Here is a 26,462-nt window from a genome sequence, read left to right on the forward strand (position 1 = left end):
ATTAAAACACTTTGTAAACTGTAGCATTCTATACAAATATACAATCTTTTAAAAATATATAATATGAAATATTTGGTTGGGAGGAGCATATCAGAGGTTTAAGAACATATTTCTAATCAGGTTCATTTGTATCATTCTTTTATTTTCTTTTTAATTTTTGGATGAGTTTCTTTAAATATAATTTAAAAATTTTTATATTCTTTGAAGTTTTTTTTTTAAGTTTTTTGAGTTAAGATTAATGCTGTCTACAAAACAGTATTTATAGTTATGTTTCAGTCTAGAAGTCTCTGAATGCTCTAAAAATTCTGAAAGAATATTTTAGTTAAATTCTAAGACCTTAGGAAGAATTTTGTGTAGCAAATAAACTAGCTAGGTAACATTTAGTTACTTTTAAAAATTCATTTTGTTTATCTTACTAAGTATTGGGGAAGGAATAGTCTATGAAATGGAAACATCTAAATTATTTATTTAGGCGATATTCCACATAGGTAGTAAGATATAGAAGCTGAATATAGCATGAGATATTTGTTAGACAGTGAGAAGATTAGTTTAATTATATAAAAACAATTTAGTTGCAGTTTAGGGTCATATTTTGATGCTCCTTGAAAGCCAGGCCAAATATTCTAGAATTAATGTAATAGAAAACAGGAATTTTTATGCTGCAAAGATCTTTTTTTAGGGAGAAAGTCCGTGATCTCAGAAACTTAACTTTAGATCAAGCCTGTGAGATTAACTAATTACCAATGCAGGAATCTTTCTAACAATATATGAGACTTCATTTTCAGTACCTCTACCCTACTTCAGGCTTTCGGTATGTACTTCCCTCCTGCATTCTATTGTTCTGGGGGAAAACAACATTATGCTTTTAATAAAAAGGATATTCAAATTATGTAAGTAATATAGAAACTATGAAATGCTTTCCAAAAATTACTTTAAATTCTACCATTCACAAATACAGACATGTCTCTGGGAACAAAAGATGTACAATGGGATTAGATTATATACACTACGTTTTCAGTGGAATTTGGAAAACAAAAGATTTTCTAAAGTTTATGTAAATGTTTCTTGATAAAAATGTTACTTGCCTCCATTATAAGAAAACATACTATGAAACTCACTGACAAATTTGAGTAATAATGTTTTAACTCCATATTCTAATTTTGAACAGTATTGAGTGATTCTCTGGCATGAAAGTACAATTATACTTATCCCACCTTTTCTCTTTCAGATCCCAGTTTCTGTTAGTTGTAATTTTGCATTGTCATAATTTATAATACTTATATTCTTTTCTGTAACCATAAATCCAGTGCTCATCACATTTTATCCTTTAATATCTTTCTTGATCCATTGATTTCATTGCCAATAGTTATTTTAAGAAGAGTCTTTGGGCTCTAGAATCCTTGGTATCTTTCATGGTTGGGAATGTCTGCTTGTTGCCTTACACATTTGTCACTTGTAGAGTGGACATAATGTTGTCAGGTCATACTTTCTCTGCCTCAGAACTTTGTACTTACACAATTGCATCAGTATTTTATGACATTAAATGTTGCTCTAGGAAGTCTGAGACCAGCCTGATTTTCATCCCACCCTACCTTGCAATCATCCTACCATAGGTGACATGATTTTTCTGGTTGGATCCTAGAATAATTCTTTCTGTATCCTTGAGTTTGGAAGCTTAACTGGGATATATCTTGTATCAATTCTTTATGGAACATACTGTGCTTTTTTTGGTTTGTACATTCTTTCTTTTTTTTTTTAACATCAGAAAACTTAAATAATAATTGAGTTTTTGGGGTGTGGGTAATTCTTTTCCTCAGAGGTAACCAGTCATCCTTGGAACTTTAAAACAAGGATTAACATTTGATGTTACTTGCTGCATAAATGATTATTCCAACCTGTAATAGCCTAAAACAGCACACATTTGTTAATCTCGTAGTTTCCGTGGGTCAGGAACCTCTAGATGTATTAACTGGGCCCTCTGCTTCAGTTTCTCACAAGGCTGCAATTAATGTGTTGGTTAAGGGTCTGTGGTCTCATCTGAAACCATGACTGGGGAAGGATCTGCTTTGAAGCTCACTCATGGTTGTTGGCAGCATTCAGTCCCCTGTATGATGTTGGGCTGATAGCCTCACTTCCTTGTCACCTAAGCCCTTTCCACATGGCAGTTTACGTTATCAAAATATGCAAGCCAAGAAGACCAGAGAGAATATCTTGAAAGATATGCCACAGTCTTTTGTAACTCAGTCATGGAAGTGACATCCTGTCTACATTACCATATTCTTGCTTAAAAGCAGATCACTAGGTTTAGTCTACTTAATGGGAGGGGCTTACACAAGGACATAAACGCTAGGAGGCTGGGATCATTGGAGGCCATCTTGGAAGCTGTCTGCTGCAATAGTTGCCTATCACACCTTGATTTTCTCTGTGTTTGCATTAACCTTTTCCCACCACCTCCATTTTACTGTGATTATCTTGATTAATTTTAAATAAAATATCTTATTTGAATTTTAGCTGTGTCTATGTTATTCCTTTTATGTTTCTAATATATTTATTAGCATTGTTATGGATTTATTTTGGTCTTCAATTTAGCTCTTTTGTCATCTCACTCTGTTTTATCAACTATTCCTTTAAGTCTAGTTTTCCTGAATTTATGTTTTTATTAACTTCTAATATAGGATGACATTTGAGATGAGTCTTCTTTTCCTTAGGCATGTTTGCAGAGCTGCCTTGCTGTTTCACTGAAAAATTGTGGGTGAATGCTCTTTAACACTTCTGCCACCTTTTTCTGATGTTTGTTTTCTCCTGTGGGCTATATTGTGAGGGCTGGGGTGTTCTTTTATGTACTTTCCTGAAGCCTGAGGGAGGGGGAGAGGGAGCACATGGCCAATGCGGAGATTCTGTTAAATAACCTTTAGGAATGTTTCCTCTTTTCTGTGGGGTTACCTTTGGGTTATCTTCTGTTAAGTGTGGATCCCTGAAAATGGCATACCCTGTTGGTTTTTCTTAGCCCTTGCTGAAATCCTTTGAAGGTGGGTAGAGGTTTTTTTTTAATATTAAATGTTTTTTGTTTTGTTTTGTTTTACTTTTCTCTAGGCTTACTATTTATGCCCTCTGTCTACTTGTCTCAAAAATGAGGAATTTTTAGTGGGAGTTCACAGGCTATTTTAACCATTTTCTTTCCCCAGTTCATTCTAGAGGCTAGGATCCATGGTGTGCTGAGCTTTGCCAAAATCGTCTCTTTCCTACTTTTTGAAATTCATAGTATGAGCCTTTCCCCCATTTATGGTATAGTGGTAGCTAGCCAACTTTTGCCTTTTTAAAACTCTGTTTATCTTACAGAATGTTGAGGGAGGGTTTAAGAGCTTACAATATCTTGCAGTTTTACCCAAAACTGTCTTCAGTATCTTTCAATTGTTGTATTAGCATGGAGACTAGCTTTTTCTATCTAGATAACTTCTTCTCCTCCTCCTTCCCTAATTTTACCCTTATCCCAAATATTGTTGCTAGGTAAAGCTTTTTGAATTGATCAGTTTAGTTCATGTTATTCTCCACAGTTTATAGGATCAAGCCTAAGCTGTTATATTTAAAGTCACCTAGAATTTTACTTCAGCTTACTTTAGTAATAACAGTCTCATTCCCTTTTCTGAGTTTTCTTTTCTGGCTAAATTTAAACATTTTATACATATAGATGCCTTAGGTAGATTTCCAAGATATGATTTGTATATTGTATGGTGTTTGTATAGATTATGGGTTTTGTTTTGTTTTTGCTTTTTTTGATGGAGTTTCATTCTGTTGTCCAGGCTGGAGTCCAGTGGCGCAATATTGGCTTAAACCTCCGCCTCCTGGGTTCAAACGATTCTCCTGCTTCAGCCTCCTAAGTATTGGGATTACAGGTGCACACCTCCGTGCCCGGCTGATTTTTGTATTTTTAGTAGAGATGGTGTTTCACCATGTTGGTCAGGCTGCTCTTGAACTCCTGACTTCTTGATCCGCCTGCCTCAGCCTCCAAAAGTGCTGGGATTATAGGCATAAGCCGCTACACCAGCCTACATTATGGTTTTTAAAAAGACCTCTTAATATTTTTATTGCTGTTCTATAGGAATGTGCTTATTTGTCAAGATTCGTCTAAAAATGTGGTCTCCAGAAATGAGCATAAATATGCTGTGAGCTTGCAGTTGTGTTTGTGGCACTGATAATTAAGATTGGTTTAGTTGTTCTCTCGTACTTCATCAAATTGTTGATTCACATTGAATTTATCAATTGTCGTTCTAAAATTTGAAAGTATTTTTAATTTAAATATAGGAATTTGCATTTATCTGAGTAAATTTTACCTTTAAAAGAGTTTTTGCCTTGGTTGCCCATGCTGTTGAGAGTACTTTGAATTTCCAATCAGTTCTCTTTTATATCTATATATGCTAATCATGCCTTTAGTGATTTCCTTTATGTCTCTAATAGTAATTTTATAGGAAGATAAGTACAGTAGTTCTATTACTTTGCATCCCCTTAATTTCATATAGTTCTGTTTTCTTCCTCGTGTCTGCCTTGGTAACGAGAGATAAAAAACTGTGGTTGTTCAGTATATGGGCTCAAGCTGGGTGACGGAGTTGATATTTGAAAAACGGGAAGCTTTCCATTTGATTAAGCTACAAATAGAGAGACTTCTCTTTTGGGGCTTTCGGGAGAGGTGACAGTGAGAATGTGAAGCATCAAAGGGGGCTTTGGCAGAACTTGGTCATCAAAGAGAAGACCACTGGAGAGAAGCATGATGATGCCAGGAGTTTGGTTTCAAATGACTTGTAAGAAACTGGACAAATTAAGTTTGAGGTAGATGGATGTAAGATAAGAAGACATTTACCTTTTAATGAAGATTTGCTTTTAAGTCTTAGGTTCTAGATTTTAAAACAAAACATACCATCTTTTAAAAGTGTTTTTTCCTTTTCTGAGATGTAGTCTCACTCTGTCACCCATCCTGGAGTGCAGTGGTGTGGTCTCAGCTAACTGTAGCCTCTGCCTCCTGGGTTCAGGTGATTTTCCTGCTCAGCCTCTCAAGTAGCTGGTATTACACTCACCACCATGCCTGGCTAATTTTTGTATTTTTAATAGAGATGGGGTTTTACCATGTTGGTCAGACTGGTCTCAAGCTGCTGAGCTCAAGCAATCCGCCTGCCTCAGCGAAGTGTTGGGATTATAGGCGTGAGCCATCATGCCTGACTAAAAGTATTTTGAAAACCTTTTTAGTTCTGTAAAATCTTTAATTTTCTTCCAAGACCTTTTATGTTTTAGATACAGGATTAAATTTGAACTATATGGATTTCAAATAAAATAAGAGAATAATTGCTAGTTTTGAAGAACTCATGTTAATTGGTTAGAATAGATATGGTTTTTGTAAAATGGCCTTTAAAATATTCCTGTCTGGTTATGTAGAAAGTGCTGTAACAGGATCTTCTGTTCTACCATAACTTCATGTATGCTCATTAATGTACTGTACTTTGGAGCAGTTACATAAGAGAGCTCTGTCAAAAAAGTTATATAAATGAATTGCAGTCAGGAGAACTTTACTCAGTGGTTATGTATACAAATTTACCCCCTTTAATATGGAAAAAATTTTATAATTGCTTTATTTTCTTACAGAATAGGCTTCTAAAGTTGCAAATTGTATTATCGTTAAGTAGCAAAATTTAGGGGTAGTATTTGCTTTCGTCATGTGAAATAAATTTTTCTCATTTATAATTCAGGACAAATAAATTTTTATGAAACATTGCAGATGTCAGATGGATTTGGGAGAATTTTTCATAGGATTTCACAAACTAAGTAAGAAGAGGAACTTACGTAGCTACATAAACGTTAGCAAGTACCAGAAGTTTATTAATCTGCTTGTATTACATAAATAAAAATAAAATGCTGTAGTTATGAGTTAAAAAGCTAATGGAAACTGATATAGGTAAGTTAAAGTCAAAATAATAATACCAGAAATCCTACATTTGCTGTATTTCAGTCATTTTTATGAATTAAAAAAAATCTTTTTAACCTGTAGTTCTTTAATTCTTTTTCCCATTTTCACTTTAGGGAATATGTTTGTGTTCATTGAGTAGGGTAAAATAGAGGAATTAGGTTCTTAGTGCATTCTGATGTGGTAACTTCTAGATTTGTCATTCTAAAACATCAGACAGAATTCATGTTGCCTATTACTCAGAGAACTAGTTATATTAGAACTTAGGCTTTGGCTATTAACTGAACTCTTGTTTCTTTGCTACCCATAGAGAAGTTACAGAGGTGCTTAGTTTACTGTACTGATTATTATTTTCTTTCAAAAAAAAAAAAAACATGAATCTGTAGACTGGAAGGAGCAAAGAATGTAGTGTTCACACTGTGCTATCCCAGCAATACCTTTACTGAATAATGTTTTTCCAACAACTTTATTTTAACGTGAGCTCATTTTTACTCTTAGGTGTTTAAGGTATTTTTAACGTATGTCTTTTGTCTTTAGCTTTTACTTTCATTTTAGTGACATTGTGAAATTAAGCCCTGTCTGATTCCCACAAGAGTAACCTAGGAGCTTTTACACCGGCATTAGTAGCTATGACTTCCCCTTGAACTAGGCTACGTTACTCATACTGTGTTTAGGAATTCATGTGAAAATTTATTCTTATCTACAGTTATTTTTTTCTTTATGCCCATTTTCCTTAAAAATATTTTAAAAATATGTCATGTATAGAATTAGAAACTTCAGTGTCTGTATCATATCACTGGCTATAAAAGTTATGTTACTGATTTATTTACTTCCTTTAAGTTTTCCCCCAAAAATCTCCTTAGAGGGGGCTACCTGGATGACCCTACTGAAAATGTAACCTACTAGATCCTTCCTCCATAGCCCCTACACCCCTTAACTTCTCCCTCTTTTTCTGTAACTCTTACCACGTTGTAACATACTGCACAATACTCCTTTTAGAATAAGGGATCCTGGTTTGTTTTACTCATGTATCCTAAGAACCTAAAACAGGCTTGGTATATGGAAATGTTCAGCAGATATTTGCCAAAAGAATGAATTAAGAATATATACAGTTGTTCCTTGGTATCCACAAGGGATTAGTTACAGGATCCCCATCCCTCCCCAGGAAACCAAAGCCCATATCCCATGAATACTGTATTTTTTATCTGTGTTTGGCTGTGGATATGGAATCCACAGATATGGAATGGTATTTATTGAGAAGAAAAAAACCCCAAGTGTAAGTGGACCTGTGCAACTCAAACCCATGTTGTTAAGGGTCAACTGTATTATTTGGGTTATTTTCCTACTACTGTATAGAATAAGAATTTGCATGCCCTAAACTGGTTACTTTCAATTTCTTTTCACCTGGTCCATACTAAGAAATACAGGTTTAAAATACAACCCTGAGTACACTTATATACGAACAGATTGTTAGAAATCTGAATTAGTCTCTGCCCCCAGCTGTTATAAGACTTAACAGGCCAAGAATTATGCATATATTCAGTAAACTAGAATGTGACAGATACCTCTCGTGAAAAATGTAATGCTGAGACTCCTTAAATTGTTGATCACCATTGTAACCATATAATATTTTATGCTAAAACCAGATGACTTAGAACTTCCTCTTTTACATTTAAAAAATATGATGATTCTTTAGTTTTAAAGTTTGTACATTTTTGAGGAAGCTCTTTTTAGCTTAATGTCAGCAAAGCAGCTGCTGCTTGAATTTACTTTGTAAAACACTGAATTATTCATTTCCATAAACAAAACTTCCTTAGTAATTATTTAGCATTAATTTATTTCTCTTTATTTCAATCAACCCTGTTGACATTCTGTTTTAAAATTAAAAATATTCTTTGTGGAATTTAACAAATAAGACTGTGACAGCCACTTTCTTTACTTTGTTTTTAGAATAGGAATTCCAGATCCTGAGATGAGCTGTCTTATTTTTATTTTTTTATAAAAATTACTAATAAAATGTAGAGCACATGTAAATTTTTATTTAAAATGTCTTCTAAGTAGCTTCTAAGACCAAGTTATATGATTTTGACTTAACATCTGTGTTATCTTGAATTCTAACAATGTAAACTTATTAGAAATATTTTAAGTAATGATTGTTTGTATTCACCCATTGTTTAATAGAGCAATAGGAAAAACAAAAGTAAAGTTTGTTGTTTTACATTTCTTGGAACTCTTTCTTCTCTTTTTGCAAATATGGGAATAGCTCTTTGAATTTTGTGCTGCCTTTCTAGTAGCCTGTGGTGAGCCCTTCCACATTCAGACTCTTATTAGTTATTTATATGGCCTCCTTGGGCAATCAGTCTTTTACTGCTATGTGATATTTCTTGCCATCTTTCCAGAATTGCTCTTCTACTTACTTATTTGTTTATTTGTTTTATTTTAAATGTGTTACTGCCTTGATGCTCCATTGGCGACTTCTTGAGGGCAATAGACAAACTATTTGATAGCTTAATATATATTTGGTAATTTAAGAAAGGAGGGGATAAAACAGCTTTATAAAGTAACATCCATTCAAATGAAGCATTCTTACCTAAAGTGCTTCTTGGAGCATACATTTAGAGAGGTTTAGTAACTGATTCATAAGACAATCAGTGTGGGCTTAAAGGAAATGTAAACTTTTAGTTAAGGGCCCATTTGAATCCCCGTTGAACTGTACTATATCTGCCATTACCGTGGCAGCCTCATAGGACCATGGAAGAGAATGAGACCTGGAATTAGAGACAGGAAAAGTCTCCATTTAATTCCTCTGCCCTAGGTTCTACAGTGCTATTTAAAATATAATTAAGGAGACCTCTGCTTTAGTAGTTGTTGAGTGGGGATAGTCGTTTTTGTAGGAATAACCACAGGTATATAATTATTTCAGGGCTGAAATGTTCAAGAGAACTTTTCCAGCAGATGACACAGACCATCAGCCATCAGCTGGGAGCCATTATGCAGACATATTTTGTTTTTCCTTTGCAGTGTTTTAGAAAACAAAGTTAGCTATTTAAAATTGTGAGATTTTATGTAAAACAAAAATTCCAGCTTAAAAAAAATACAAATTCACAGATCTGATGATTCTGTATTTCCAGACCTACAAGGCAAACAATGATCTCGAATAAAGTAACAGCGGTACCTTTAAACATGGGACATGTGCTGTAGTGGTTCACTACAGTTTCCGTGCTTGCACTGTTCATGTATTTATGCACATACATTATGTATTTATGTATACATAATCTGTATAAAGATAGATACAAAAAGTATTTCTCTGAAACTGTGCTTCAGTCATAAGAAAACCAAATTGAGATGTTGATCTGGTTCAAGAAAAACAGGATGGAGCCATTTGTAAAAGTAAAGAATATTCTTTTGTGTTTAACATGCGAATGGCTCAACTTCCAAATTGCATAGGTAGTTCAGCCTGAGTCTACAAGTCTTAGAGATATTTGTCTATGTCTGTCACGTTTTTATTTTCATGCCCTTAATTATAGTCTATAGGTAACTTGTCTGGCTTATAGAATATGAATTTTGGAAATCTATACTTCCAGATTAATTTGCTTAATTCTTGGTTCCTCATACTTTTTCTGTGAAGGGATATATATATCTAAGACTAAGAAAAGCACATCTGAGGTAAGAAACACCCATGAATATTTAGTATACGGTTAATAAATAGATTGTGAGGTTTAGAAATGGTGATGAGGGAATGGAGACAGCAAACCACATTGCCATGTATATACCTATGCAACAATCCTGCATGTTCTGCAGATATACCTCAGAACCTAGAGTGCAATTAAAAAAAATATATATATAAAGAAATAGTAAAGTATATTTTATATAATATTCTATGTAAAAATATGTATAAAGTATACATATTACATATAATATATAATAAAAATGTATAGTATGTAATCTTAGTACATACAAAGTAGTCTCTAAATTGTTTTAATTCTAATAAATTATGCATTTATATGTGGTTTTCCTCTCTTAAATATATTTTTTAAAATTCAAAAGTTTTCTCTCATTTTCATCTGAATTTTTGAGTTTGCTAAGAAGCAAAATGTCATTTCTATTCAATTAATCCAACAAATAATTTACTCTTCTTCTCTATCTTAAATTTGAAGAGAATTAAGAAATGAAAGAGGAGGAACATCTATTTCATGTTCTGTTTAGTAGTAACAGTTGCAAATATGTAAGCATTTTATTCTTGGATGCACTAGTTTCCCTGCTCAACAAAGATGGGTCAGTATGTTCTGTTTTTTCCTGGGAAAGTCTATAGAAATAATTTGGTTGTTTTTAAGCACCTACATGCTTTTCGGAGGTGGTAGTGGTAGAAACAGTAAGAAGCAAAAAAAGCTGTTTCTTTACCTTCCTTATAAATATCTGTGCCTGAAACAAGCCTCTTCTCTGAGCATAATCAGTCTGTAATAAAACTGTATTTCTAACTACTTGAGCTGATAAATAGTGAGGTTTGTTTTAAACAAGTCAAGTTTATTTTATGTCAATTTTCTATTTGCCCTGTGTAAGATATATTTAATTACTTCACTCCATCTCTGTGTTCAAATTAATCAGATTCTGCTACATATTGGTGCTCAAATTAGAATAATTCTTTAATCAACTGTGTTATCCATGCCATGATAGACTAGAATAGAAAAGCTACTCTTGGCATATTGAAGATGCATGCATTTTATTTTCTATTGTAATTTAAAAGTAAAATCAGAAATATTGATTTCTACTTGACTGGAGAGATGATTTAGTTTGAATATCAGTCTGATCTTAATCAGGTGAGAATTAATTGAGTTGGAGGTATTAGATATTCAGTGATGTTAACTGAACCATGATCCATCTAGAGAGAAGCTTTCTTTTGTACTATGTTAGAATTATCAAATAGCTCAGGCACTACAATGTAAAATAATCTTTTCATGTTCATCCTTCTACCTTCTTGTCTCATTAAATGCACCACTAAATTCATTCTATGCACACAGTCTAATCTTTAAAGTAGCAAGCTAATAAATCACAATTTAATAGAAAATTAAAAGCATAATAATTTTGTCATAAGATGCTATTGTTGTCACAATTTTATAATGATATATTTTTTAGTGACTAATTTTAAAACCAAGTGATTAAACCTTTTCTTTTCAAGTATACCTGGGACTTTAAAAAAAAAAATCCTAGGTTTACTTTTTTAAATGTTCAACATTACAAGAAGAAAGTGAGCAATACAGAATTATTTTAATGTTTATCTTCAGAAATAAAAATAGTCTGTAACATTATATTGGTCTGAAATGTGGCATGGGCTTTTCATTTATTTTAAGAGTGTGATAGCAATATCATAAGTGTTGTGAAAATATAAATGGTGAGATAACACCTCCATAGGACTTGCTCTTAAGTAGTAAAATTGTCAAGTCTTCAAATAAACTGCAGCTACAACTGAAAGGATCGATTTGCCTTGTTAACTGCAGATACTATACCTATTAAATGTTTAATTAAATTTAGTATAACATGTCTTTTATTTCCTCCTTTTTTTCCCTTAAAACTGAAAATTTGGACTTATTTATTAGCAAGATAACATGTGTTATCATTGTCAGATTTCTTCGATTTTGGCAGTTGATGTGACTGTGTTAAATTAAAAGAAAGCCAGTAGTGTGACTTTTGATAGTGTCACTTTACACTGGAGTAGTGTTTTTTTGCTTGATACTGGTATAATGGGAATAGTAGGATCTATGCAGTTTGTATATTTTTGAAAAGGAATATCCAAATTTATATTTGAGAACAATTAGCATTTAATAAAATTAAGCCATAATTGTCAAAACAGTCCTAGAGTGCAATGAATAGGGAGTTCTAATGAGATACAGTGAAGTTTCCCATCTAGTTGTTACTAAACAGCAATTTAGGCAGAAGGACCTGCTTAGGAAAAAATGAGAGCGGGAACTGGCTTTTTCAGTCTGCTCTTAGAAGCCGAGGCTCCTCTCTGTAGAACCCTCTCTCCTGTCTCTTGCACCCAAGATAATTTCTATCTTTCATTCTTTCTCTCACTTCTTTCTTTCCCTCCCTTTCTCCATCTCTCCCTCCCTGCCTCCCTTTTACCCTTCTCCTTTTTTTTTTTTCATAATGTTCTGTGAGGTGTAGGGAATACCAAAACACAATACAAATATGTTTCTTCAATTCTTCTCCCTGCCAGTTTTCCTCCTGTGAAATAACCATAGTTATCAGTTTTCTTACATATTCTTTCATAGTCATTATGTGCTTGCAGGCATACACGCACACACACACCCACACCCATACCCCAGACACAGAAATGATAACATTTTATAATAGACTCTTCTATACCTTGCTGTTTTCACTTTTAAATCTTGGAGATCATTCTTTATCAGTGTGCTGTTTTTTAATGGCTGCATATGATTTCATGATATAGTATTAACACTTAAGCAGTTAGTGTTACTGTGATAGAATTGATGGCATCACCAAAAGCCACATTTATATAAAAATATTTTTTTTGCTTCAGGTGAGAGAAGACAGGATGAGGAATGGCTAATAATATTTTATTCTTTCAATGATTCCTCACGAATGAGAACCTATTTACTTACTATTTTGGAGACAAGGCCTTACTCTGTCACCCAGGCTGGATTGCAGTGGCATGATCAAACTCACTGCAGCCTTGACCCCCTGTGCTCAAGTGATCCTCTCACCTCAGCCTCCCAAGTAAATAGGACTGCGGGTGTGTGCCATTATACCCAGCTAATTTTTGAAATTATTTAAAGAGATAGGGTCTCACTGTGTTGCTGAGGCTGGTCTTGAACTCCTGGATTCAAGCAGTCCTCCAGCCTCACCCTCCCAAAGTTTTGGGATTACAGGCATGAGCCACTGCACTCAGCTTACTGATTTACTTTTGTTAAGAAAGACATATACATTGTAATTTTTATATCTGAAATGAATGAAAAATTCTGTGATTGAATTTGGAGAACTTGCTTGTCTTTATGGATGCATTTTTCCTCCCCATAGGAGATGCTAAGGTGGTTTAAACCAGTTGTTAAATAAATAAATTTGACAAATGAACATGTTATAAAGAGAGTGACAAAGATTAGATAATAGTCTGGAAATCACATACCTTGAGGAGGCAGTAATGTTTGAACTGACGCTGAGGCAGAAGATGAGAAAAAAATATGAATGTTATTTCCTATAGTATATGATGAATTGGCAGTATTAATTAGACTAGCTTTTTTTCAGCCTGTGCTACTCCCGCCCCCCCCACCACACACCCCCACACACACGATGGAACTGGCTACCTTGTGAAATAAAGTTTTCTGTCACCACAAATGTTTAAACAGTAAAATGCAGTAGGAAACACTTTCTGAATTAAGAGTTTAGGTTAAGTGACCTCTAAAGGCCTTCACACTCTAACCTTTTTGATTTCAGAAGTCAAGAACAAGATAGCTGGTTCTGTCCAGGACCCTCGATAAGTAGTATTTAATGGTCACTGTTGGCTCATACTTATTGCCAGAATGGGCTGTAAACCACTTGCAAGTATGAAAAAGTACAGCAGGTTAGTTTATTACTTACATTACTAAAAACATGGATCCCACTTTTGTTTCCCCATTGTGTAGATGATGAGGGAAGGCAAAGCATCTACTAGTGACAAGAAATCCTAGAAGGATCCATGTTCAGAAGTTTGCCTTTTTTTTTTTTTTGGTCAGTTGCTTTGATCAATACCTATTAATGAATTGGTCTGTTTAATATCGAAGACTATGTGGGACAGCAAAGAGGGAATATGTAAGAAAAATGCATTTGGGGAGACTTAGGGAATCTCTTCCATATGGTCTTTTAAAAAATGTAGGGGGATTTGGTGATTTCATTGGCCACACTAGGCTGTATGAATGTCTCCCCTTCAAATGAGGGGAGCACTTAATATGTGAAACATGAAATTTAGCACTTCATCATATTTTGTTTGAAGAAGCCACTTTCTAATGTGCAAAATCCTTATTTTAATTATTTAAATATATTTTATAGGAATTCTAGAAAACAGAGTATGGAATCAGAGAGTTGAGGTATCTGATGCTTTTATTTTATATGGCTGCTAAGTGGTTAGTTATTTAGCAAAAAGTCAGCAACAGGATCTACCTTATTCTTTTCTATGGTAGTGATACAATGTGATGAGCCATTGCCACTTGCTTCCTGGGCCTCATTTGTGACCTCATGTAAGATAAGTGGCCTAGGTCTCTATTGTGTGGGCATGGAAATTTCTAACAAGCATGGGAGTTTTTCCTGTGTTCTGGAAAGGAGTAAGTGGAATCCAATAGTAATTAGAGATATTTTTCTGAAATTAAAAGACCTGGCTGTAAACCAGTCTATGTATGCCACATTCTGTGATCTTGGAAATACAATGTAGCCTATTTAAAGTTCAGTTTATTCATCTGGTAAATGAAGATAATAATAGTGCTTACTTGATAGTGTTTTTTGTAAAATTCAAGTGAGCTAATCAACAAAAAGTACCTAGTATAGTAGTGCCTGGTACAGAGTAAACATTCAGTGTATCTTAGTTGCCATTTTCATGTTTTTATTGATATTATTATTGACATTATTAACTACCTTGCAAAAAATGATTAGAAAGTTACTTGGGAAAGTGGAAGAGCAAGAAAAAGGCCACGTGAAATAAGATAGTTTCTATTCAACATTATTAATGTATTCTTGACTTTTGGTTTTCATCATCTATGTTCCTAGCATTACATACTAACTGCTTCTTGCAAGAATCACATTTTAATCTCAAACTTATATTCTAATAGAGATAATGAATCTCAGTATCCTCCTGAAACTTTTTTTCTATGAAACCCCAAAGTTTTGTTACTGTTTTTTTTTTAATTTCATTTATGAATAAATTCTGCATACAGCCTTTACTAAACTGAAGAGATAATCATGGTAAAGTAGTGTTGGAAATTTTGATCTGTGTCAAAGAAATTAGATAACGATAATGACAGATTATTTAGCAAGATATTTTAAAATGTTAGAGTGAGTTAAATCAACTAAAACCTAGTAGAAAATGAGAATTATAAATTTGTCACTCTTCAATTAATTCACTTATTTATTTAGCTATTTGTTAGCTAAATATATATGAATACTTACAAATATTTCTTTGTATACAAATAAATGCACAAATATTTGTTGAATATACGTTAAGCAAGTAAAGTTTACCGAATGATTATTTTATGCCATAGTCTTTATTTTCTTAAATATTTTATTTTGATTAGGTATTTTAATAGGCTTAAAAGGAATCAGTGGATAAGAAAATGTGTTCTAAGGAAAGATATGGAAGATAACTAAGCCTAGACTGATCATAAGTTTTAAATCATAAAGTAGTAGCCAAATCATCAGCCACTGTTTGCATCTCACCTGAACTATCGGGAACTAAAATTATCTTTAGCTATGTTGTTCAAACTGATCACCTTTAGACATATGTTAAAATGAAAAATTTAGTTATGTAGTCACATTAGCCACATTTTAGGTGCTCAGTTGTCACGTGATCAGAGACTATGATATTGGAAAATGCAGAGAATATATCCATAATCACAGAAAGTTTTATAAGACAATATATATATATATGCAAGTTATATAAAATTTTAAATTTATAGTAGTCACATTTTTACAATTTAAAGGGGTAAAACTAATTTCAATATTACATCTTAAAGGGCCAGATGCAGTGGCTCATGCCTGTAATCCTAGCACCTTGTTGAGGTAGGTGGATCACTTGAGCCCAGGAATTTGAGACCAGCTTGGCCAACATAGTGAGACCCTGTCTCTTAAAAAAGAAAAAATACTATTTAGCCTAATATGTCCAAATAATACCTTTTTAACATGCAGCTAATATAAAAATTGTCCTAGAGAATTGAAAGTTAAAGCTATGTTTAATGCATCAGTATCATAAGAAGTAAGGATTTTTATCTGTTCTAATCCCCTCCCTGGAATTATGTGAATCTAAGGTATTTCTGGACCATATGGCTTAAAATTTTAACATAACAACTGTTGGGTGATTTACACTCATCTTAGTAGATGTCTCAGACAGCATTTGACAATAATGATTATTCCTTCCTTGATCCAAACTTTCCCAAAAAAGATAGTTATCTGGTGGATACGTTTTATTAGTTTTTGTATCTTAAAGTTGTATTCAGATAATTTATAGAAGACAGTGACTTTAGAAAATAGAGTAAGAATTTAATCATAGCAAGCCCCAGTTGTTATTCCATATTTTCCTTGTTCGGAAAGTTTTATAACTTGGAATGGTTTATGTCCTTTGGTTGTAACTAACTGTTCATCCTGAAGCTGGAGCATAATCTGTCTTAAAGATTCTGACTCCATATAGCTCTAATAGGTTCTAGTTTACTATTAATTAATCTTTAAGATTTATTTTATTTTTTACTTTAGATTGAGGGGTACATGTGTAGGTTTGTTACATGAATATATTGTATAGTTCTGGAGTTTGAGCTTCTATTAAACCATCACCCAAACATTGATCATAGTAACCAGTAGGTAGTTTTTAAGCCCTTGGTCTTTCTGCTTCCCTCCCTCTCTCCTTGCCTCCCGTTTTGGACTCCCCAGTATGTATAGTTTCTATCTTTATATTTCTGCATACCCATTGTTTAGTTCCTACTTATAAGTGACAACATGCAGTGCTGGTCTATTTCTCTGTTAATTCACTTAGGATAATGGCCTCCAGCTAAATCCATGTTGCTGCAAAGGATGTGTTTTCATTTTTATGGCTGTGTGTACCACATTTTCTTTCTCCAGTCCAGCATTGATGGAAACCTAGGTTGATTCCACGACTTTGCTGTTGTGAATAGTAAACAGCAATAAACATATAAGGGCAAGTGTCTTTTTGGTAGAATGACTTCTTTTCCTTAGGGTAGACATCCAGTAGCAGGATTATTCAGTTCGATTTTTAGTTCTCTGAGAAATCTCCAAACTGCTTTTCCATGGGGGCTGAACTCATTTATGCTCTGTTTATAAGCAGTCCCTTTTTCCCGCATCCTCAACAATATCTCTTAGTCCTTTGTTGGAGGCATAGTTTGCATATATTTTCTCTTATTCTCTAGGTTGTCTGTTTACCCTGTTGGTGGTTTCTTTTGCAGGGTTGAAGCTCTTTAATTAGTTTAATTTTCAATTATTCTTTTTGTTTCTTTTGTTTTTGAGGTCTTAGTCATAATTTTTTTGCCTAGCCCAATGTCCAGAAGAGTTTTTCATAGGTTTTCTTCTAGGATTTTTTTTTTTTTTTTTGAGTTGGAGTCTCACTCTGTTGCCCAGGCTGGAGTGCAGTGACATGATCTTGGCTCACTGCCACCTCTGAGGTTCAAGAGATCCGCCTTCCCTAGCCTCCTGAGTAGCTGGGATTACAAGCATGCACCACATCCTGCTAGTTTTTGTATTTCTTGTAGAGATGGGGTTTCACTATGTCTTGAACTCCTGACCTCAGGTGATGCACTCACCTTGGTCTCCCAAAGTACTGGATTACAGGCATGAGCCTCCACACCCAGCCTTTTTTTTTTTTTTTTTTTTTTTTTTTTGTAGTTCTCATTTAAGTCTCTCATCCATCTTGAGATCTTGAGTTAATTTTCATATGTGATGAGAGGTAGAGATTCAGTTTCATTCTTTTGCATATGGCTAGCCAGCTTTCCCAGCACCATTTATTGAATAGAGTATTCTTTCCCCAGTGTTTATTTTTGTTTACTTTGTTGAAAATCTATTGGTTGTAGGTATGCAGCTTTATTTTCAGGTTCTCTATTCTGTTCCGTTGTTCTGTGTGTCCATTTTTGTACCAGTCCCATGCAATTTTGGTTACTATAGCTTTGAAGTATATTTTAAAGTTGGGCAATGTGATACTACCAGCTATTTTTTTCTTTTTCTTTCTTTCTTTCTTTTTTTTTTTAGGATTACTTTGGCTATTTGGGCTCTTTTCTGGTTGCATATATATAAATTTTAGGATTTTTTTTTTCCAATTTGTGAAAAATGACATTGGTAATTTAATAGGAATAGCATTGAGTCTGTAGATTGTTTTGCAGATTATGGGCATTTTAATGACATGGACACTTCCAATCCATGAGCATTGGTTGTTTTTCCATTCATTTCATCTGTGATTTCTTTCAGCAGTGTTTTATAGTTCTTGTAGAGCTCTTTCACCTCCTTGGTTAGATGTATATTAGGTATTTTTTTGTGTGTGGCTATTGTAAATGGGATTGAGTTATTAATGTGGTACTCAGCTTGAACATTACTGGTGTACAGAAATACTGATTTTTGGATGTTGATTTTGTATCCTGAAACTTTGCTGAAGTCATTTATCAGGTCTAGTAGTCTTTTGGAGGAATCTTTAGCATTTTCTACATATAGAATAATTGTTGGTGAACTACTTACATCTTTAAAATGAAATATTTTTAAAAACACTGATGACTATAATTTCATTGAAGTGAAGATGGCCATCTTTTTTGCTCCAGAATTTTAAAACATTTTCATTTTTAGATGTATAAATACAATTTCCTTTTAATCATCTTTTAAATACATCTGTCTTCAGCATTTGGATCAAGTACGTTTCGGCACACAGATATCATAAAAGATGGAAGAATACTGCATTGCCCCCCCCACCTTTTTTTTTTTTTTTTTTTTTTTTAGCACAATTGGGATACAAGTTTTTGGTTCATTATACTTTATGAAAACTCCTTCCTGTTGAATGTCTAATGTGATGAGAATACTATATATTTTTTGTCCTTAAAAATGTGTTTTTCAAAGTCAGGAGAATTACTTAAGGCTAGGAGTTCAAGACCAGCCTGTGCAATATGGTGAGACCTTGTCTCTGAAAAATAAAAATAAAAGAATTGGCTAGGTGTGGTGCCACACACCTGTAGTCCTAGCTACTTGGGAGGGTAAGGTGCGAGGATCACTTGAGGCCGGAATTCAAGGCTGAGAAATCCTGGGTGACAAGAAAAAAAGTATTGTTCACTCATCAGTTCCTGATTTTGAGAAAATTCATCTGGGATACTGTCATCTGAAGACTTACAGTCAATATGATTATGTGCTTTTATGATCAATTTCATCATCTTCCTTAAAGTCTGGAGTGCTGCTATTGGTTTTTTTTGCATTCTTCTAGTTTATCTAATAATTGTAAAACATCTGTTGGCCAATTTTTTCCCTCTACTGTCATAGTGTATTAGTTTTCTATTGCTATTGTAACTATACAAACTTAGTAGCTTTATTAAGATAACCCAAATTCATTATATTGTAGTTCCATAGTTCTGAAGTGTGACAGGTCTCACTGGGCTAAAATCAAGGTGTTGTCAGAGATGTGTTTGTTTCTGGAGCCTCTAGGGGAAAGTCTGTTTCCTTGCCTTTTCCAGCAAAAGTGAAGGTATTCGCCTTCTTCCATCTTTAAAGCCAGCAAGATATCATCTCTCTGACTGCTTCCATCATATCATCTCTTTTCTCTTATTCTGTTCTGCATCTGTCTTTCACTTTTAAGGACTCTTGTGATTACGTTGGACCTTCCCAGATAACCTCCCTATTTTCAGCTAGTCAGCAAACTTAATTCTGTCTGCATCCTTAATTCCCATTTGCCATGTATCCTAACATATTCACGGGTTTCAGGGATTATGACTGGGACATCTTTGGGGAATATTATGCTACCTATAGGCAGAAAATTAAAATAAAAATTCAAATTTTAACTATGCACTGAAAGCTTTTTTTTTTTTAATTTTTATTTTTATTTGAGATGGAGTTTCGCTCTTGTTACCTAGGCTGGAGTGCAATGGCGCCATCTCGGCTCACCACAACCTCCGCCTCCTGGGTTCAAGCAATTCTCCTGCCTCAGCCTCCTGAATAGCTGGGATTACAGGCACACGCCACCGTGCCCAGCTAATTTTTTGTATTTTTAGTAGAGACGGGGTTTCACCATGTTGATCAGGATGGTCTCGATCTCTTGACCTCATGATCCACCTGCCTCGGCTCCCAAAGTGCTGGGATTACAGGCGTGAGCAACCGCGCCAGCCCTGAAAGTTTTTTTTTAAAGAAGAAAAAGCTGCTTTTATATCTTCATGAATGATAATACAAGACATTGAGCAATATGGTAAAGGTGATGTAATATTGAAAACTTTATTTCACTATCGCATCCTTCTAGGGGATTGTATCATCTTCTTTTCTTCTTATTGTAGTTATTTTTAGCAGAGTTGGAAATAATTGACAGGCTGTGATGCAATAATTTCTAAATTGATGAAATAAAATGTTTGAAGATACAGGAAAAATAAGATCAATAAGTTGTATATACAGGAAAAATAAGATCAATAATTTGTTCTAATATGAAATAAAATGTTAGAAGATACAGGAAAAATAAGATCAATTAGGTATATATTGATCTATTGTATAAGATCAATAAGTTGCATATTGAATCTTAGCTTTATATCAAGATCCAATGATCCTTTTGATAAAATGAGTTTTATTGTATTCATATGTCAATTTGTTTTTAGATTTTGGATGCTTTTAAGAAAGAATAAAGTCATGAAATATCCTTGAAATAGTTACAGAATTACTTATAAAAGAATTCTACAAAACTAAAATGGGGTGTAGTGGACCCTGATTATATACTGAGGGTCAAACACTTGGTTTCCTTGCTTTCTCTGATGCCTCATAGTCCTCTGTTTCTTTCCAGTTTCTTCTTTCTCTCCTTGACCGTTAAGTGTTAGGATTTCTTAGTGGTTGTCCAGGGCCTCTTTTCATTATTTTTGTTAAGTTACTACTATCAAAACAGTATTTTCAGAACTTGCTTCAGACACATATAGGTAACTGCCTTCTACTTGGATGTTTCACAGGTCCCTAACTGAACGTGTCCTAAATCCATCATCATCTTTATTCTCTCTTCCCTCACCAGTTCACACCAAAACAGAACAAATTCATATGCTGTTCCTTTTTGGTGAGTGTGCGTTATGTAAAACAGTGCTTTTGTTTGTTTTTCTGGTGTTTTTTAAGTCGTCAATCTGTGCCATCATGCACCCAGCAAGAAAATTAGGGGTTATCCTTGACTCCTCCATCTGTTACACTCATAAATAACTGTATTCTGTGTCCTGTTAGTTCTCTCTGGTTTCATTTGTATTCCTTCACTTCTCTCCATTCCCACTTTGTCTGTCACAGTCCCTCCTGACTCTTGTACTAAATTTCTCTCCAGTTTTCTTATTTCCAGTTCTGTTTCCCCTGCCTACTCTAAAGTTCTATGCAGAAGAAAGCATGATCCTGTCATTCCACTGCATAAAACATTTTTGAGGATTTTGATAGCACTTAGAACACAGCCTAAACACTTTAACGTTGCCTACTGCTCATATTTGGTACATGCCCTTCTTCCTCTACCTGACATCCACCCCCTCACCACACACACACACTCTAATAGCAAATTTTCTAGCCATTCTGAATCATTCTCTATAATATGTGCTACCTGTTCACCTCCAGACCTTTATGCCCTTCTCTTTGTCCAGAATACAGTTTGCTCTGTTCTTTTGCTAATACAACACAGTGTAGAGCATAGCTTAAGAGTACCTCACATTGGAAGTCCCTCCTAAGTATGTTTTAGGTTGCGGTTCTGTGCTTCCATAGCGCCCTCCTTGCCCAGAGCAGGTATCAACTTACCTGTTAGCATTTGAGGATCACTTGTCTTCCTCAGAGAATGTTGTTAGCTCCCACAGAGCAGGAACTCTCTCATTCTTACTCAACATGGTAGCCCCAAAAGCTCGGACAGTGTTTAAATACGCTGTGAGTACTTTGAAATGTTTGTTGAATGAATGAATGAATGATATTTTATGAGCCCCCAGATAAATGAGAAAATAATTAAATATTGTAATTTATTTGAGTCAGCTAATACATGTGAGTCATTAATTAACTAATTGGACAGTGCGTATTATGAACACAATAAATATTAGCTATTGTTGCTATCATGAAGATAGAAATGTAAGTGATTTTTCTTTTTTGTTCTACTTTGGTAATTAATGAAAAACTAATAGATTATTTACAAATGACTCTTTTCTTAAAAATTAAGGTAATGATTTGGTGATTTCCCACCTGCAGTGTTATAGATTTGCCTTTGAAAATGGAAATGTTTTCTAAGGAAGTTAGTGCAGTGAAGAAGCCACTGTTTCAATATATGTGTTGTAAAATAGTGATTCTGAACCTTTTTGGCAGCAGGGACCAATTTTGCAGAAGACAGTTTTGGGATGAAACTATTCCACCTCAGATCATCAGGCATTCATTAGAGTCTCATAAGGAGTGTGCAGCCTAGATCCCTTGCATGCACCATTCACAAGAGAGTTTGTGCTCCTGTGAGAATCTAATGCCACTGCTGATCTGACAGGAGGTAGAGCTCAGGCAGTAATGCTCGCTCACCAGACGTGCACCTCCTACTGTGTACCTGGTTCCTAATAGGCCATGGACTGGTACCAGTCTGTGTTCTGGGATTTGGTGAACCCCTGTTGTAAAAGATGTTTATCATTTCTGCACATTATATTTTCCCATTTTAACTAAGAGTTTTATGGATCTCTAGAAAATTGTCTTTGGAACTGTTTTGCAGGGGGTTGGCTAGAATGTTTGCTGGAAAAGACTCACTGGTACACTTTTTCGGCTTACTTGAATTTATCCTAATTCTCATCTAGTCTGGAATTAATTTATTCTTGGCTTTGTCTATAGGTTGGATTAGATTCTTTCCAAAAGTCAAACTACTGGGATCATTGATGCAGAGGTCACAGGGGGATCTACAATTCTGTTACGAAATTGTATAGACTAATGTACATAAAGTCAGAACCTTGGTTATACAGAATAATGCGCTGAGCAGTTATTAGAAATAAGGGGATAAAAATACTACCTTCATTGTCTCTGCTTTGGTCCAGACCTTCATCACTGCACTGAAAACTGAGGGTGACCTCCTGTTGTCTTCGGGCACTTTTTACTTCACAGCTTCCAGAAGGGATGATGATTACTGAGAGTGGCACAGCTCTTAGGCATTGTCTATAGGGACCTGACATTAGACTGTTCACTGCAGAAGTCTTCACATAAAAGATAGCTTTTCTTGAGAAAATTTAGTTGTAGATTTTAATTTACATTACAGATTTAAAACTGCAGATACCTTTGTCTGAAGAGAAATCTTAGAAAAAGTCGGCACTTAGACCCTCTTTCAAATTTTATCATTTTTAGTCCTACATTTTTTAAACCTCTGATAATTCAATAACTGTTCAAGAGATCTTTTCTATATCATGTTTAAAGTACCTTTCTGCTTTTATTCTTATCCAGTTTTATATAAGGAAAGTTTACTGATTCAGATTCCTATTTGCAGAGTTGATATGATGTATTATGAATTTTGGGTGATTTTTAAGTCTGCCCTACTATGTTCTTTAATAAACAGGATGTTCTAATTTTTTTCCACCTATTACGATGATGGTGTAGTCATGGAAATTTTGCCTATAGCTTATATGTTAAAATTCTAAAGAATATTGTTATCCAAGTATACCTTTGCTTTTTGTAATGCTGGGAGAAAATAGGCATTTTTTCAAAGACTTTACTGGTTAAGAAAAAGTCCTGAAAAGTTAAGAATAAGTGCTGTGTCTAAAGATGGTTGTGAAAAAATTCATTTTTAAAATCAAATTAATGGAGATATGAACAGAGTGGTTCTAGTCAGAGAAAGGAAATAATGGGGATTATTTCTTTTAATTTAGTGTGTTTTAAAAGTTGTCATCTCAGTGAATACTTTAGTTCTAATTGGATAACTGCATTTGCAAAGTAATGATGTGGCTTAAAACTGACTATGTGCAGAGAAAGTGTAAAAGATGAACTATCTGCTATTTCTAGTTCAATGCACAGTTGTCATACTTCTCCTTTGCTCAATTAAGGAACCACATTTTTGGGGGTTATTTAAATATCAAAATACATCCGGAAGTTCCATAAAATTCAAAATAAATTATTTCTGTTACTGTTTTATATGGAGGCTCCCAAGTTTTTTTCATATCATAGTTAAACTGGAAATTATATAGTCTCCTTATACTTAATTACAGTGTGAATAATTATTTTGTCCATTATGTTAAAGTTAGAAGAAGACTTTATCTCTTTATGTTTTTTTTTCCTAGATAATCTTGATCCAAATTCAATTATATCCAAAAAAAATTTTTTAGATTATTTTTTGATACAGAGTCTCACTCTGTTCCTCAGGCTGGAGTGCAGTGGCATGATCTCAGCTTACTGCAGCCTCCTCCTGGGTTCAAGTGATTGTCCTGCCTCAGCCTCTCAAATAGCTGGGATTACAGGCACCTGCCACCACGCCAAGTTAATTTTTGTATTTTTAGTAGAGATGGGGTTTCACCATGTTGGCGAGTCTGGACTTAAACTCCTGGCCTCAAGTGATCCACCTGTCTTGGCCTCCCAAAGTGCTGAGATTACAGGCGTGAGCTTCAAAGAATATTTTTACCAATAGTAAATGATATTAAGGGGTTTCTTTGAGATAAATGAAGAGTTTACAAAAGAAAGACATGGAATTTTATGTTCTTGATATTTTAAAGAAAAAAATGTATTGAGTATTACTTTAAGCCTTTGATAACTTTTAACAATCTCTCCACATTCCTACTCTGTTTATTGATATTCTTTTGTATTACCTTAAGATTGAATTGAATGAAATTTGATTTTTGTAGTATTTAATAGTAATTAAAATTATTGATAGAATCAGATATACAAGCTCCTTAAAATTTAACATTAATTGAAAAATGGAAGTAATTTAAATTGGATTTGTTTCAGAATACCATTTTAGAAATCAGTTGGCAGTATTAGCAACATCACTATTATATGAATATATGCTAATGAAGGATGAAAGAAAGGTCCTCATTAAAATCTTGTTGCTAAACAAGTGACAGAAACCTTACAGACAGCTTGAGGCTTCAGGTCAGTCACATTTACTCCTGAAGAGATTTGGACAAGTGTGAAACTGCATAGATGATGCTTTTGTTGTGATCAGAACACATAAATGCTTTTTTGCACCAGTTCCCTACCAAAGACATTTTTATTAATATTATACAAAAAAAATCTTAATGCAATGACTAAGCATCCTATTCTGAGTTTCTCAAGTAACTTAAAATATTGGGTTTGTTAAATTCAGAAAGTAAACATTTGCTAATAGCCATTGTCTCTGTGTTTTCCAGAAAAGGAATAAGGTTTGGTCAACTAGTGTGTTTTCATTAGGCAAAATTCATGACCTGATTACCTTTCTTCCAGACATTATTTGGGTGAACTGGTCTGGTGTAGGTATAGTAAGGTGACGGTAAAGGTAAGATGGTGCAAGGGAATCCAGCCCATGGTTCATTGCCACTACTGAACATGGCAGTTCTCTTAAAGAAGCCTTTAGCTAGATTTAGTTAATTCTGGATTAACTTTATATACATACTGTTTGAGGATTGCCCATGTCTTTTTATTTGAGATAGTAGTCTTTGCTTATATAAAAGTAGATCTAAACATCATGCTATAAATAGAAAAATTAACACATAGTAATAGCTAAGCATTCCAGAGTGAAAGTTAATTGACTTTTAGATAGCCATGCAGCTACCCTTCTGTGTCTCCACTGAAAATGAGCTAGCTGTCAGTCTGCTTTGCCTTTTGAGTGTTACAGAGTCCTTAGTCAAAGGGCACAAAGGAATTTGACTTGGTTTAATTTGACCTTTGTGCCCAGCTCATCTGCATCAAGAGGAACAAGAACATTTGTAGTTGGAATAACGAAGATACTTGATTACATTTAGAGTCTAACAGGCTGGGTTGGGAATGAGAGAGCAAATGGTGGGACTGCTGAGACTAGTGAAGCAGAAGCCAAAGGGAACTAATCCTTTGTGTCCTTAAAGGGGAATACTATGTATCACTCATTTCATGTGATCATGCACATTAAATTATTTGAATTAAAGTCATTTCTTGCATCCCTTGTTCCTTGTTCCTATTCCACCAATTTTCTTTGAAGTATCACTGTGATGTTGTGCATGGATACAGATATCTATGCTGTAGGGCTCTTGTCTCAGCAAAGCCCCCCTAATAAATTTTTTATGCTTTTAACAAATCTAATTTTTGGTTACTTATGGTTTTAAAATATTTTTTATGACATAAATATGTATTTTCATGGACACTCCTAAAATTATCTGTTTAAGATAATTATAAATAATTTATATTGCTAAGTAACTGGAAGGAAAACACATAGCTCAAGAAAAGAGAGGAATCTTGATTGTTTTGTATTTTAAAAGTTACAAAAGATATTGAGAAGACACTTTTTTTTAATTACAGTTTTGTAAGGACTATGTTTAAGATCTGACTTGGAAATAGTTTCTTACTTATAGTAGATGAGAGGTGGCAGAGCCTGGAACTAGAGCAGGCATGATCAGAAGGAGAGACCAGAATAGTTCACAAGAGTAGCTGCAAAAGATGATGAGCAAAGCGTATTGTCCTGTAAGAGATAAGA

The 26,462-nt window shown here is 34.2% G+C and overlaps 1 protein-coding gene across 7 annotated transcripts in view; it reads left to right on the forward strand.

Annotated features, from left to right (window-relative positions):
* CMC1 (C-X9-C motif containing 1) overlaps window positions 1–26,462 on the forward strand; it is a 94,232-nt gene that overhangs the window by 48,451 nt on the left and 19,319 nt on the right. The window contains exon 2 of one of the 7 annotated variants that reach the window (XM_078354471.1): window positions 20,818–20,918. The exons of the other annotated variants lie outside the window; for them this stretch is intronic. Within the exon in view, the coding sequence (XP_078210597.1) occupies window positions 20,903–20,918 (16 nt within the window). The 5' untranslated portion in view covers window positions 20,818–20,902. The remainder of the gene's footprint in view (window positions 1–20,817; window positions 20,919–26,462) is intronic. 7 annotated transcript variants of the gene reach the window in all.

This window comes from Callithrix jacchus, chromosome 17 (genome assembly GCF_049354715.1).
Source record: "Callithrix jacchus isolate 240 chromosome 17, calJac240_pri, whole genome shotgun sequence".
Classification (NCBI taxonomy): Eukaryota; Metazoa; Chordata; class Mammalia; order Primates; family Cebidae; genus Callithrix; species Callithrix jacchus.